This window comes from Sinocyclocheilus rhinocerous, unplaced genomic scaffold, assembly GCF_001515625.1.
Source record: "Sinocyclocheilus rhinocerous isolate Xijiao unplaced genomic scaffold, SAMN03320098_v1.1 scaffold1071, whole genome shotgun sequence".
Taxonomy (NCBI): domain Eukaryota; kingdom Metazoa; phylum Chordata; class Actinopteri; order Cypriniformes; family Cyprinidae; genus Sinocyclocheilus; species Sinocyclocheilus rhinocerous.
Genome location: NW_015638033.1, coordinates 222,331 through 239,174, shown reverse-complemented (window position 1 = coordinate 239,174; position 16,844 = coordinate 222,331). Strand labels below are relative to the sequence as shown.

The following is a 16,844-nucleotide window of genomic DNA, read 5'->3' as shown; positions in this document are numbered from 1 at the left end:
AAAAAAAGTCAGAATTGCGAGAAAAAAGTCAGAATTGTGAGATAATCCTTACTTCCATAGTATAGTGATGAATCATGAATATTTTTTTTCCCCAGTGATGTCTGTGTCATGTTTTGTCTCCATTAAGGAAAAGTGGAGTCAGCAGTGTTTAGACTCTATAGTTGTGTGTGGGTCTCAGGTGCGGGCGGCGGTGTTCTGCGCGGGACAGATCGCTCTGGTGCCCTGCTCCATGCAGCTGGTGAAGGGCCCGGTGGCTCTGCTTCAGTCACATGGAGAAGGGTCTGCGATGGACTCCAGACTCACACTGGCTCACGTGCTGCAGGCGCACATCTACATCACTCACCGTGAACACACTGCAGCCGTCACAGAGACCTGGGACACCAAACTACAGGACGTCCAGGTGAGTCAGTCACTGCTTTAACAGCCCATAAACACAGTGGAAGCTCACTGGTCCAGCATTGTGCTCCACATACCTGTATATTACAGATGAAATATCTTTTGATGGACTGTGATTCTGCAGATCTCACTCAGGTGAGATGAAAGCGTGGCTGTTAGCATGACCCGCTGTCCTCAACACACTCGACAAAAAGTTTTTTTTTTTCCAGAGTTGTTTGTCAAGAGGGAATATTTCTGTAAAACAGGTGCACGATAAGACTGCATAATATTGGAAAAAAACTGACATTGCAATATTTAGTTTTTATGCAATATATTGTGATACTAAAAATACAGTCGATATTTGGACAGAATGAATTATTCTAGAATGTTAGGGGTGATCTTGTAGGGATGTGCATCTGCATAGAAAATGAAGATGCTGTTAAGATGTGTTTTCATTGATCCGATCACAAGTGGACAACACTAAACACAGGTGAACGTTTTCCACGGTCGACCGCTTCCAGAGGTAGTCGTAAACGTTCTCCTTTCCGCTGACTGAGCTAATTCTCAAACACTATCATGTTCATTTCCTATCCGTTAAGCACCAAAATTAGAAGGTTAAATTCGATTAAGATTAAATTTCAGTCAGTGTGTGACCCATTAAAGACTCTTTGGATATATGAAGGATGCAATGCTACTCTATAGGTACTCAAGATTAACATGAGATCGGCAGAAACTGTGTGTGTTACGTCCCCTTTAAATCAAGATGCATTTACTTCAGATGCATGTTGAACAGATGGACTCTTGTTTTCTGAGAAATTGAACAGAATTGTTTATGATTAAAATAAAAACCAACATCGTCAGTGCAGTTGAAAACTGGTTTTCCCTTTGAATTGAGTTGAGTTTTCTGAGACCATATTGACGTACGTTAATTTAACTTCTTCCTTAAATTTTCTTTACTTGGTGTTAAAACTTGGTGACAACTATGTTATGCACGCTCTACAAAACTGTGAAAGCTCCTGAAGCTCTCGCTGAACGGCGCTCTGATTGATCAGCTCACATGTAGTTATGACGATTACTGAGAGATCAGATATCAGAAACGACTCTTGACACCAGACCATGCTCAGATACACACACTAAATGCACAGATTGTGGAGTGATGATGCCCACCAGGACTGCGTTTATTTGATCTGAAGTACAGTAAAAATTGTGAAATATTATTACAATTTAAAACAGCTGTTTTCTATGTGAATATCTGTTAAACTGTAATTTATTCCTGTGATCAAAGCTGTATTTTCAGCAGCAATTACTCTAGTTTTTAATACTTTTATTCATAAAGTACTCATTAAATTGATCAAAAGTGAGAGGAAAGAGATTTATAAAATTACAAAAGATTTCTATTTCAAATAAATGCTGTTCGTTTGAACTTTCTATTCATCTGTTAATCCTGAAAAATAAAATATAGTTTCAAATATTAATTTTTTTCTCCACAAACATTTTAAAGAAGTCTCTTCTGCTCAGCAAGGCTGCATTTATTTGATCAAAAACACATAATTTATTTCTGTGATCAAAGCTGTATTTTCAGCATCATTACTCCAGTCTTCAGTGTCACATGATCTTCAGAAATCATTCTAATATGCTGATTTGCTGCTCAAGAAACATTTCTGATTATTATCAATGTTGAAAACAGTTGTGCTGCACAATATTTTTGTGGAAACCGTAATGCATTTTATTTTTCAGCATTCACAGATGAACACAAAGTTCAGAAGAACAGCATTTATTTGAAATAGAAATCTTTTACTGTCACTTTTTCATCCGTTTAATGCGTCCTTGATGAATAAAATTATTGTACACATGTACAGTGACATTGATAGTGAGAATGACCTTTGAGAAAAATGTGAATTACAAATGGTAACTTTCTAGATTTCTTAAATCTCGAAACTCTGAGAACGAATTTTTCATGTTAATTAACTGTGATGAGAATTTGGCAGTTTCATGTGCTGGAAATATGATAAACCATCACAATGCAAAAAATCATAATGATCAGATTAGACCAGATCAGGCCGTGCCAACTGTTCTGAACCCAACAACGATGCCGCAAACGGTAAGTAACGTGGTATTTAATGTAAAAACTATTTTTAAAACGGTAATGCATAGGCACTGATGCTAGCCAATCATAAAAGTGGGCGGGTACACTGACCTCTTAAAGGGAAAACACCCCAAAACTGACTGTTTCAGTCAGAGGATGAGAAACAGGGTGGAAAAAGGTCATAAATCACTGTTTTTTGTCCAAAAACTTTAGTAATATTATAATTACACCTCAGGGAACATAATAAAAAAATAAAAACATGTCATGTTACGGGGTTGAGAATGAAAGGTGTCTAAAAAAAAAGAAAATAATAAAAGGTCTTTAATGCCTGAGGTGGGAAAATATGATTTGTTGGAGGCTTGATATGTGCCTTATGATTTGGGGTATTTATTTATTTATGATGTGATCCATAAAGATGATCAGATGGAGCCGTTAAGCAGAGGTGATTGATGCGAGTTGCTGTCGGTGCGTGCGGTTTGTCTTGTGAGATCTGTGCTGAATCTGCTCTGTTTTAAGTGTTTTTAACACAGCACCGGCACTCATTTCAGCCGAACGGCATGACAATATATCCGTGCTAACAAACGACATACTGAGTTCATGATTAAAACCAGCATTCAGACCAAATATTAAAGTCTTGGTGATCTGAATACTGTTTTGCTTCACATTATGATATAATGTGTGCATTCAGAAGTGATGTTTGTGTGTGAAGGTTTGCACACCTGTCATTCACATGCTCTAACGCAAACCCAGCAGCAGTGTGATATAACAGGACACTAGTGTGACAGGAATATTAATGCACTCGTTTGGCAGCCGTTGCTGCTCCATCACTTACTTTCTTTGTGATTTTTATCATTTATTTCCTTGTTCTCAGAGATCAGTGATAATGACATTCATGCGTTTGTCTTATCATCTTATTAAAATGTTGGTTACTAAAGCAATAAGCCCCGTGAAGCCGTGGTTTACAGTGAATAATGCCCCTTAGCTGTTGTAAATTCACTGTAAACCACGGCTTCACGGGGCTTATTGCTTTTATAAAACGGTTATTCCATATAGGTAGTACGGATTTACAAAATAAAACGGAGCAAATAAAGTGTAATGATATTAATAAAAACAGTATTCTTCCACCAAACAATGTAGCTCCTCAGAAACAGTTGTGGTTGCAACAAAGTGGTTGCCGAGCAACAGCCAAACGTAAACAAAGGTGTATGTTACTTTGTAGAGTAATTTACAACAGCTTCGAACGCGGCTCAACCAATCAGAATCAAGCACCGGAACTCTCCGTTTTTATAAACATTATTTTAAGGTTTCCTTGTTACTATTACTAAAAATGTTGAAAATTATTAATACAAAAACAGAAAATATAAAAATAAAAAACCTGATTCAAAATATTAATAAAAACGATAATCTTATCTCAGTGATACTGAAACAGCACTGGTCTGAGGTGTTTTGTTTGTGTGTTTATTTCAGTTACTTAACATTTTAATGGCTATAAAGTCTGATTTCACGGCAGTGCATGTGTTCATGTTATTTTTGAGAAAATCAAGTGTATGCATGTTTAGCAAAACAAATACTAAAATTATTTTTACGTGCACTTACTGTACTTACAATGTACTTACCTGAGAAAGTCCTGGATAATATACGGTAGTTACATGGGTTAAGGGTATGTTCCAGGTTAGCACCTAGTTATTAGTACTTATTGTGGTAACACTTTAGGACAGGGACCAATTCTCACTATTAACTAGTTGCTTATTAGCATGCCTATTATTAACATGTTGGCTGTTTATTAGTACTTACAAAGCATTTATTCTGCATGACAATATTCTACTTCCTGTATTCTTCTGTATTATGACGTACATCTGAGTGAAACCGATTCTCCACAAATAAAGAATGTAGGGCGGGGCTTGGTTCTGTGCATTGGCTGTTGATTGGATGTTGAGATGTGGGCGTGGCACTCTGGCAGGGGGTGGAGCTTACGAGCATTAAATGATACAAGGTAAAAATTTAAAAACATAAACATACTGTATGCATGAATTGTTCACTGTAAAATCTATGACATGCATTTAGAAAATAAATTTTCTATTGTATGCCAACTTTATAGAAGTTATTTTGACAGCAAGCAAGATAAACAGCTTTGAATATCTTTTGAGCAATGCATAAACTACATGAATGACAATATAGTGTTAAAGTGAGCGTGTGTACAGTGAGGGATTTAAAAATGTGTCCTTTTTGTTCTATTAAGAGATATAAATATTGGTTTTTATTCTATTAGATATTTAAATATTGGTCAGTTTTATTCTGTGTGAGTGTGTGTGTGTGTGTGTGTGAGTGTGTGTGTGTGTGTGTGTGTGTGTGCGCGTGCATGCGTGTGTGTTTGTGTGTGTGTGTGTGTGTTTGTGTGTGTGTGTGTTGACGGTGGCTGTCAGCAGTGATGTCTCCTGTGTGCACTCACATTGCTGACATGCTGCTGGATTTGTGCACTATTCCTACAGTATAAAGCATGGAATTTAGCCTAAAAAAAGTAGCATTTAACTCTAGTATACAGATCTATAGAACAACAGGTTACAGAATGAAATGAAATATGCAAACACCAGCCATGCAAATGTCTATGCTATTTCATTCAGTATAGCCTAATAGTTAAATTTTAACAAAATCATTCTAAAGACATACATAAGAGCACAAAGTTATCATATAGCAATGGTTAATTGAAACTATAACAGCAATATGTATTGTTGCATGAATAATAAACAACATATGCACTCATATGATGGAAATGCTTTCTTTAGATGAGCGATAAACCAGTCGTCACATTAACCAGTGGCTTCAGCATGCATCCAACAATCAGAGCGCTAGTTAAAGAGATGGAGCTGCTGAAGCAGAAGAAACACGGCCGTGTGCTTCTGACAGAGCGTTCATAATGTCTGTAATGGGGTGTGTGATGGAGTTTGCGGGGTTAATTGGTGGCTGAGCAGATGTGTTGTTTGTGGAGAGCGTTTAACTTCAGATCAATCAAAACAAAACCTGCTCACAACTTTATGAAGTTTTTGAAGAGTGGTGTATCAGCTCTCTCACACTGGTACTGCAATTATTACATTTGCATTTATGCATCTGGCAGACGCTGTTATCCAATGCAAAATTGCATTCATTAGTATATGCGTTCCCTGGGAATCGAACCCATGACCTTAGCATTTAGATCTAGCTATATTGTGTTTATAGAGTTGTCTAGCACACATATCAGTGCTGCAGTCACACACTCGGGCATTCAGAGCTAATAAGAGACTGAAATACTGCTGGGGTTTGTGCTGTTAATTCATTTAAATATTGGTCAGTTTTGTTCTATTAAGAAATTTCAACATTGGTTGGTTTTGTTATCTTAAGAGATTCGAATTTTGGCCAGTTTTGTTCTATTAATTAATTTAAATAATGCTCCGAAATGTAAAACAATGGTCAGTTTTGATCTATTAAGAAATTTAAATATTTGTGCTGTTAAATTTAAATATTAGTCAGAAATTTAAATGTTGATCAAAGATTGAAATATCAGATGGTTTTGTTCAATTAAGAATTATATATAAATAAATATTGATCAGTTTTGTTCTATATATTTATTCTGTCAAGAAATTTTGGTTGATTTCTTTTCTGTTAAGAAGTTTAAATATCGATCGGTTTTTCTTTATTAAGAAATTAAAATATTGGTCAATTTTGTTCTGTTATGAAATTAAAATATTGGTCAGAAATGTAAATATTGATCACAGATTTGAAAGTCTGTTGGTTTTGTTCTATTGAGAGAATCTAAATATTGGTCAGTTTTGTTCTGTTCTAAGAAATTAAAATATCGGTTGGTTTTATTCTTTAAAGAAATTTCAGCACTGGTAGGAAATTTAAATATTAGTCCATTTTTTTTCTATTAAGAAATTTAAATATTGGTCATATTCAGTACTGATCTTTTTTTGAGAGAGAGTTTTTACTGTCGGTCGGTTTTGTTCAGAGCGAGAGTAAACGATTCTCAAAGAGTATAAATGAAAATATGATTAGGCCTAAAGATGATGAAAAAAAGAAGAGGCCTAAAGAGCAGCTTCAGTCACTGGCAGGAGAATCCAGAAGCAGGAGTTCACACTCGATGAGGGGCTGATAATGATGTAGTGTTTCAGTTTAGGATCTCGTCACACTGAAACTTTGCAGTGAGAATCTGCGGGTCTGTAGGTGTTTCTCATCACAGATTCACCAAATAATGCCTGAAAGCAAGCTAAACGAGTTAGAAATCAAGATGATGAAATCACGTTTCTGGCTTTGATTTGTTTCATCAACAACTGTCATTTTGATCAGGTTTAAAAGTGTGATTTCTGGAAATTAATACAATCTTAAAAGCTCTTAGACCTTTCTATAATGAATATGCATTAAAAAAGAAGAGGCCTAAAGAGCAGCTTCAGTCACTGGCAGGAGAATCCAGAAGCAGGAGTTCACACTCGATGAGGGGCTGATAATGATGTAGTGTTTCAGTTTAGGATCTCGTCACACTGAAACTTTGCAGTGAGAATCTGCGGGTCTGTAGGTGTTTCTCATCACAGATTCACCAAATAATGCCTGAAAGCAAGCTAAACGAGTTAGAAATCAAGATGATGAAATCACGTTTCTGGCTTTGATTTGTTTCATCAACAACTGTCATTTTGATCAAGTTTAAAAGTGTGATTTCTGGAAATTAATACAATCTTAAAAGGTCTTAGACCTTTCTATAATGAATATGCATTTTTCTAGTTATGTCAAGTTCTATTAAAAAAATCATTGTGAAGACATTTCTTATTTTATTATGAAATTTTAATTTAATTTATATTTATTTTATGCAATTATTTTAATGTATTGCTAATTATTTGACTATATTTTATATTATTGTATTTAATATATGCATTATATAATATATAATGTTGAAAACAGTTGTGCTGCTTCTTATTTTGTGGAAACTGTGACACTACATTTAGTAAGATTCAGTAAGATTTTTTTTTTTTTTTACAAAGTAGTATAAATTAATACTTTTATTCATCAAGGACGCATTAAATTGATCAAAAGTGTCAGTAAAGACAATTATAACGTTACAAAATATTTATATTTCAAATAAATGCTGCTCTTTTGAACTTTGTGTAATATTTCACAATTCTACTGCATTTTTGATCAAATAAATGCAGCCTTGATGAGCAGAAGAGACATTTTAAAAATCGTAATTATTGCAATCGTTGGACAGGCAGTGTGGTTTCACACGGGTTTGGTCTTTGGTGATGAGCTGTAGTTTGATTCAGAGTTTTCTGCTGGGTTTGACTCATGAAGGTGGTCCACCGCTGTGTTTCGGGCTGGTATCATGTGCCGAGAGGTCGGCCTCTAAAGCCACTAAACAAGGCCCTCCGGATCCCAGCGCAGCCTTATTACGGCTCCCGAGGGCCATCAACAGCCTCCCGCTCATTACAGCACCTCGCCGCTGCTAAGTGCTAATCTTTGGCGTATTAAAGCGCGCTTGTTACAGACGTCTGAGTGAACACTTTACACACTGCTATTGTTTACTCACGGCCGCGCCGAAAAGTGGTTCGATGTTGATCTGTAATCAGCGGCGACTGCTTTAATCTGGAGGTAAGTGCAGCGTTCGCCCGTCGGGTCACGAGCAGCAGCCTCTGATTTATTCGCCGTCTGCTCTCGGGTGAATTTCAAAATAAAGTGTATGTAACCCGTCATTATTCTGCTGTGCTGGAGTGGGATGTGAGTGGATGAAAATTGATCCAGCCAATTGAAAAGGGGGTTAAGTGTTTTTGCCCTTATCGACGGCACAACAAAGCGGCTGTTGTATGAAACACTCATTTGTCCCCCTTTAGCAGATGAGACGGTGTTATTTGAGGGCTGTGAGTTTGAGAGGCGATAATGGCCTGCGCACAGACGCCAGCCCAGAATAAAGATTTTAACTCTGCGGATGATGATGAAGACATTTAAAGCCATCACTGCCGCTCTCCAGTGTGATGAAATGATGTAAAATGACCCGTGCGTGTCTTTGTTGTGGTTCATCTCTGCGTTCGCTTTTGCTGGTTTAAGCTGGTTTAACTGGGTTCAGGTGGAAAGCAGCTTGGATGTTTTGTCAGCATGCATCGGCTCCACAAGCCTTCGCTTCGCACTGCTTTGCAACACTTTATACAGGCTTCTGTGGGTCTTAAAGACTTAATTCGCCTTTCCACAAAATAAGGCCTAAAAAGGTGTTGGTAGCACTTAAAGCATTTATATATAATGCATTTAAAAAGTATTTTAATGCATCAATGAATGCACCTTATAATGCATCGTATGATCTCATGAATAATTGTAACCACAGTTATGATAAATGACAATATTTTACTATTCATTGCTACACCTTTAGAAAGTGCAGTGCATTAAAACACATGACAAACAAACCTTCAGATATTACTGTATAATGCATTTTAACTGGTTACGATTATTCATGAAAAAATGCATTACAACATATATTATGAACTCCTTTCTTATGCATTATACATAAAGGCTTCTTTAAGAGTTACCTCTTAAATCAGAGCAGAAAGTCTAAAATTCATAGTCATTGCATTTAATGTTGCATGCACTGCACAAATGAAACATTCTTAAACAAAGATACATTTAAACATTCTTAAATAAACATTTACTTGAGATGCACAATGAAGAAGAATATGAAGTCTTGTTTTCTGAGAAATATAGTTATGTGTGTTTATGATTAAAACAAGAACAATTATCTGTTTCTGGTCTGAAAACTCAGCCGGTTTTCCCTTTGAATGAGGTTTATTTTTCTGACCACACTGGCTGATATTTGTTCTTGTTTTAATCATAAGCTCTCTCCATTTTGATGAATTTCTTTGTGTTCTCTGTAATCTCCTTAGATTTTCTTTACTTGGTGTTAAAAGAAAGTCTTAAATTTACCTTTTTAATCTGCAGAAACCCTGTTAGTCAACTTCATGAGTTGCCACGAACGTGTTTCTAAGACAAAAACGGGAAAAAAATATAATTTGCTAGGGCTGAAATCAAGGTTCCTGATAAATCGAAATGCATTTTAATTTAGTTTTAGTTTTTAAACTCCGCATCTCAGTGTGTGTAGTTTCAAAGCAAGTGCATTGGGTTTAGATCCGCGGCTTCAGTGTTTTGAATCCTCTTGGATATGATCAACTGTTGAATGAAAAACATTTACAGTCCTTAATTCTCTTGCTTTCTTCACCGTCTTACGTGCATCTTTTCATTGATGTTGCAGTGCATGTTGGGATTGTTTCAGGTGGAGAGCAGCGTTGCAGTCGTGCCGTCGTTACCCAGAGGAGCAGCGGTGGAGCTGCATGTCACGGCTGTGCTGGACCGTCCCACAGACAGAGCGTCTCATCTCTCCGTCTCACAGATCCCGGCGTGCAGCGTCGAGTGCCGTCTGCTGCAGTCCAGCTGCGCTCGATACACCTCTCTGTCTCTCAGCGTGTGTCTGAGCGATCCTCACGCAGCAGCCGAGAGCATCACCGATCAGCTGCTGTCTTCATACCGGAGCGCTCTTCTCAAGACCGCCGGTCTCTCTGCTCTGTGTGCCAGAGTTTTCTATAAGAGCCACGACTCGCTCGTCACACAGATCGCCACAGGTACGGTTCAGCTCCATAGTCTAGTAGCTCTGTTTGCTGAAATTCTCTTTTGTTTTGATCACTCTTAAAATGAATAGTTAGCTCTCAGGCCGTCCAAGATCAGGATGAGTTGTTTCTTCATCAGGTTTGTAGAAATGTAGCATTGCATCAGTGTCTCAGCAATGGATGCTCTGCAGTGAATGGGTGCCGTCAGAATGAGAGTCCAAACAGCTGATAAAAACATCACAATAATCCACAAGTAATCCACAGCACTCCAGTCCATCAGTTAACATCTGGAGAAGACAAAAGCTGAAACAAATCCAGCATTAAGACGTTTTTAACTAAAATACGAGTCCATAATCCATAATAACGCTTCCTCTGGTGTAAAAGTGCATCTCCTGTTGTCTCTCTCATCAAAATCCAGCCACATATTTGTTTAGAGCTGTTTAAACGCTGCTTGATCTGTGCAGAGTCAGTTAATTACGTCTTGATGGATCATATGTGATGCATGTCACACCCGTCACTGTTCACACGCACTGATTCATTCAAAAGTGATTCGTACAAAAAGACTGATTCACTGAGGAACGAAACACTGCTGTGTTGCTCAGAGATGCACAACAGTTCTGTTAACAGTTCTATTCATTTATTTTTCTTTGCAAAATAGAGAAAAAGACAGATATTAACTTCCGGTTTATTGAACTGTTGTATAAATCAATATCACATTTGCAGTCGTGCTGATATTTGAGAAAAACAGCACTCCCTGCTGGTGTGATATTGCTTGACTATGACACACACACACACACACACACACACACATGCACAAGCATTATTATTATTGTCTAATGAATTTTCTTTGTTTTCTAATAATATTTTGTATAAGAATGTTCTCATCTTTTTTCTTAAGATTGTTCTAAAGACAAAGCTTAAGAAGAATTTGAATTACTGAAACAAATCTTCTTAAAAATCACCGAAAAATAACCTCTTAGAGTTAGGATAACCTTCAGCTTGTCTGAAATCCACAAAAGTAAGTTGATTAATGATTTTATTGTTTCAAATATAAAACATTACAACAAAACACCAGCTATATATGACAAATATTACTATTACTAGTAATGCAAACATGATTATGGCATGATATGACTTTTTTGCTGAATTCATAATTCGTTAACGATTCTAGAAAAAAACACTCAAATAGGGACCTCGTTTGTAATTTTATAATTACAAACTCATTTTCAGCAGCATACACAGGGAAAAAAAGATGTTCTTAAGAATATATGAGAACATCTTAAGAATTTTTCAAGAATTTCACTTACGAACATTCTTATGAACGTCTTAATTTTTTTTTTACAAACATTTTATGACATTTCTTAACGTCTTTAAGCAGATTTTCATGAATCTGGCCCTGCTTGTGGAAAGGTCCCCAGCACTTTCCCACAATTTCACAGGCCGAAATGTAATTACACTTCTATAATAGAGTTTCCAGAGCACTAATGATAAGATCATATATTAAGATCATATTTGTCACGGTCAAGGTGTGTGGAGGCAGGCAGGATGACGAGGACGACAAGGATATTTAATGTAGAGACAACAAGGCAGATTAGAAGGTACAGAGGCAGTTGTCCGGGTAGTGCGTGAGGTGGGCCAGGGACAGAAAGTCGTTTGTGTGGTCCTCAAGAGAGCGTTCCCCCTGCTCCAGCAGGAGGATCTCGAAGGCGGGGTAATCCATAAAAAAAATAAAAAATAAAAACTGACAAAAACTGGAAAAAACAAACGAGGGGAAAGACGCCGCTATACTTTACTTAAAGGGTCGGTTATTCTGTCACGGTCAAGGTGTGTGGAGGCAGGCAGGATGACGAGGACGACAAGGATTCAAATAAGGATATTTAATGTAGAGACAACAAGGCAGATACGGGTAGATGACACACACACACACACACACACACACACACACACACACACACACACACACACACTCAGGGTAACATTCACAATAACCGACAAACTAGACTACAGGAGGCAGGAACTAATATAGGGTGGATAACGAGGGGCAGACAGGTGAGCCCAATCAAGGTAATTAACTACTAATGAGGACAGGAACAACCAAATAAGGACACAGGGGCGTTACAATATTAGCAGCCCTGTCGCACATGTCGAGTGGTTTGCAGTCCACTGAGAGTCCGAGCGCTTTCATATTTACACGACGTTTCTTGAGTACAGTTAACTAATTAGAGATTTAGATAACCTGTTATATTATGTTTAGATGGCTTATATTTTTAGATAACGTATTATAGTTAACTAAAACCATTAAAAAAGCATTCTCATTGCTTGAAACAAAACAAATGTTAACTGAAATAAAATGCATTTAAAAAATATAACTTTAATATTTTCTTTATTATTTCAGTTAAGTTTAACTTGATGTACTGAAATGACTAAAATAACTAAAACCATTTTTTTTTAAAGTGTTACTTTTGTTACTAAAGTTTTTTTCTATTTTTTTTTTACTTTCTGCTGGTTGATGAAATTATGTTTTAAAATAACTAAAACCAAAATAAAAATTGACAAACTATATAGATATTTTTTTAAGAGTGCTCGGTCTATTTCGTTTTTTAAGTCTAGACTATTCTATGGCCTTTCCTGATTTTTAATTTATGGATTAGTATTGTTATTTTGTATTTTAATTTGTATTTTATTTGATACTTTACTGTATCTTATGATTGTTTTGCACAGCACTTTGGTCAGTGTAAGCTGAATTTAAATGTGCTCTATAAATAAAATGTACTTACTTTAAAGCAAAAACCAATGAAAAAACAATCAACAAAATTACTACAATTTGAAAATAGAAAATATAGAAACAAATTCAAACTGCTAATTGATAAAAACTACATAGACATATTAAAAAGCACAAATACTAAAACTTTAACTAAAATACAAATATATTAGAAATGTGTTCAAATTAATTAAAACCTAAAATATCAAACTGATTCAAGTTATTAGTAACTACAATAGCATCTCAGGTCGTGATCTGATGTGCTCAAGGTGTTAAAATTAAAGAGAAGGATATTGTTTTATTATATTATCATTCATAAGGCATCTAAATTCTTTGTTTACTCTTGCAAATAATTGTACAGGAGCGAAACTGTAAGCATTTGCATGTTTTGACAGACACATTGATTTATGAGTTCCTAACCGCACATTAATGTGAAGCAGCTGATTCCTCATCATCTGGTGTAGGGTTTTCTGTGTCAGCGTCACATGAGCGCAGAAACCGATGCTGTAGCATATGTTCAGACGTGTTTATGGAGCTGTCAGTCGTCCTGAGGGCCTCAGAGAGCGCCGAGAGCCGCTTCACGGGTCAGAGCCCAACAATATCAGAGGAGAGATGAAGACTTCTGCCCTCCAACCCTTCTGCTTGGACGGGACAGTTGAGCATGAAGACATGCAAGCCTGAATCTCTCTCGGATCTCCTGACGGATGAGTGTTTGGCTTCTGGACATTCGGACACGTCTCAGAAAGCGACTGCAGAGGTGTCTGCGCTCTTGAGTGCTTCAGAAATCAAGCGGATGTTCCTCAGATGTTTACATGCACATCAATACAATCCGTTTATTGAAATAACCTGTTTGAACAGTTTACATGCAGAACAATAGCCTGGCAACACAAGAGTTATTTCCTGTATATTCTGTATAAAAAAAGGTTTGCATGTGTGTTTTGAGCATCATATTTGATGCATCAGGCTCATATAGTCTGATATAGTGAGAATATGGAGGAAAAAACAGCTCAGGTTTATTCAGAGACTCAAACTGAGCAAAAATATGCAATTTAGGTGCAGATGCTGATATTTATATGATGATATTCTGATGCTTGTGATTTTAAATCAATGATATGTTTATTACAGTAGAGCAGATACTGACATAAAATGATCTAAATATCAGTCATCGCTCTATATCTCCAGTAATCTGTCTCAGTAAGATGAGATTGAAATGCTCCAAACATATAATGCAGTGATTGAGAGCTGAAGAAATAAAGGCTCCTCAGAAGATGTGAGATGTTCTGGAGGCTTGTGAAGATCATTCCTCCGCTGAGGAACAGTGAAAGTAAAGCTTCTGGAAACAAACGCTCCTCAAAAGATCCTGAGGATCAGATTTGAGACTCTAAAACATGATTGATGGAGAATCAAGTAAAGCTGAGCTGCTTCAGTCCAGTAAGTGTTCATCTGGAGATATTACTGCAGTTATTCTGACCTTTACTTCAGTCAAAAATCTGTCCAGATTTGACACGAGAAGCTGGACAGGACTAACAGCACAGTTTGATCATGTTGATCATTTAGGGACCTTAGAAATGTGCGTATGCAGTAGGCTTTATAGGGTTAAATCCACAGTAAGAGTGCTTTCTATCACATGCACACTTCAGTAAGCAGCACGATGCAGGTTTATATGCCGAGTGAAATCAAAGTAATGGGTAAAACTGGTTTATGCATAAGAAAACAGGTCAACACGTGTTGTCGGCTTATGCATAATCAGTTTATAAATGTGCTCAAAGTCTGAATTTCATCATGAGCTGATGGCAGCAATCACACAGTGGTTAAGCGGTTAATGTAACTGACCCGCGGGCCGTGCGTTAGGAAAACATGACCGTGTCAGAAATCCACTGCAGGAATCAATGCGTCTTTGCTGATGCTGTTCTCTGAAGGCTTCGTTTTCACTTTCTGCTTTTCTATTTCCATTTAATGAATGTTTAAATCGGTCATGAAAGCAAGTTTTCACTATAGCTACCGTTTAATTGTTCACATTTCAACAAGAGTAGAAACAATTGTCATTAAAAAGTTTAGATAAAACTTTGTGCAATTTAAATGCTTACATGCAACTCTGCTTATATTTGAGTGCTTTGATTATTAAATAAATTAGATTAATGAACTAATTAATTACATAGTCTTGGATCTTGATAAAAAAAAACATGTTGATTTGCATTAAAAACCACATATTATTTGCATTAAAAAACACATATTACAGAATTTGTTAATGCCGAGTACAAAAATATCAATAAAACTTTCCATTAGATAGAAAATAAGATTTTTTTTTTATTATATGTATCAGCTTTAATGCAGTCGAAATAACAAAAAGAAGCATTCGAAATGTATCATTTAATTTAATCTGCAATAGATACTCAATTTAATATAAAAAAAACTTTACATAAAAAAAAATTTATTAATAAAAAAAACTTTTTTCCACACAAAATCTGTGATTGTCACTGGATGCAATAAAACACCTACAGATGCAGCAGAAAACATCAGGCTCAAGTTTGCTTTTTCTTCTGTCACTTCTTGACATCAGGGTTAGGCATCAAATAATGTCCTACATGTGAAAATAGGCTGAGAATTGAACAAATAGTCATAATCTGGATCAGATGAAGACAGGAATAGTGTCTTAAGGCAGTTTTTCTGTTGATAAGGGAAAAAACAAGACTTCATCTTAGAAATGCTTGTCGAAAGCAAAGCTGCTACGAAATGTATCAGATGAAACCTATGAGAAATTGTGACAAGCTGCGGAAGAAAAACAGACACTTTTTTTGGAATCAGCAGCCCAAAATAAGTAAGAAACTAGTATTGAATTTAATTCAGCAAATATGATGCAGAACGGTGATATTAAAGTTTGTTTTCAATTTGAAAATTCGGTTACACTTTATTTTAAGGTGTCCTTGTTACAGTGTAATTATACATTTAAAGTCCCCATGAAATCAAAATTAAAGTATCAATATGTTAGTCTTAAGGTTATCTATAAGGCAGTGTGCTCCAAAACAGTGACAAAATTCGCATTTAGAAGATATAAGCATTCAAAGCTTGCAGTTCGTCACTTCCGCCAAAACGATCGGCTCAACGATTTTTTTGACGTCACATCGTACTTCAGCTTCTCATCAAACTTTCTGTCCAATCAAATGCTCTCTAGAATCTGAAGCGCTCGCCTCCTACACTATAAAATAGACGCTGAAGCCGCGGCTGAAATCGGTCACTTGTCCACAGAATTAGTATTTTCTGTACAGTGAATGGCACGTAGTGCACTATATAGGGGACAGGGAACGATTCAAACAGTGTAAACATGCTTTTCATTGAGGAAAAAAAGAAGTCTGGTTTAACGCCAATAAAAGTGAACGCATCCCTCCTGCCAAACGCTGTGTTATGAATAATCATCCGCTGTCGGCGGGATGGAAAACGTGCCGTCTGAGAGGCGTTGAATGGCAGCTCGGAAAGAGCATCAGAGACCCACACCTTCTTCAAGATGGTGTCTCCATCTGTTTAAATGTGCAGTTTCACATGAAAATGCATCACTTTTTGGAAGCAAAATGCGTTGTGAAGGTCGCTTCATGTTGACTTTGAACTCGAACACCAAAATAGTGATCTGTACATGCAACATCAAGTGCGTTATAATCTCCAGAACACCATCTAGCAACTCAAAAACTAGCAAAATACAGTTATTGAGGACAGTTTAAAGTCCCCATGAAATCAAAATTAAAGTTTTTTGGGTGTTAGTATCAATATGTTAGTCTTAAGGTTGTCTATAAGGCAGTGTGCTCCAAAACAGTGACAAAATTCGCATTTAGAAGATAGAAGCATTGAAAGCTTGCAGCCAAAACGACCAAAACGATCGGCTCAACGATTTTTTTGACGTCACATCGTACTTCAGCTTCTCATCAAACAATCAAATGTATATAGTGGACAGGGAACGATTCAAACAGTGTAAATATGCTTTCCATTGAGGAAAAAAAGAAGTCTGGTTTGGCGCTGTGTCACGCTA

General features: G+C 36.6%; 1 protein-coding gene across 1 annotated transcript in view; it reads left to right on the top strand.

Moving 5' to 3' along the window:
- LOC107749548 (diphthine--ammonia ligase-like) overlaps positions 1–16,844 on the top strand; it is a 98,929-nt gene that overhangs the window by 74,220 nt on the left and 7,865 nt on the right. Inside the window, exons 12-13 of the mRNA XM_016564730.1 lie at positions 179–400; positions 9,735–10,080. Coding sequence (XP_016420216.1) covers positions 179–400; positions 9,735–10,080 — 568 coding nt within the window. The remainder of the gene's footprint in view (positions 1–178; positions 401–9,734; positions 10,081–16,844) is intronic.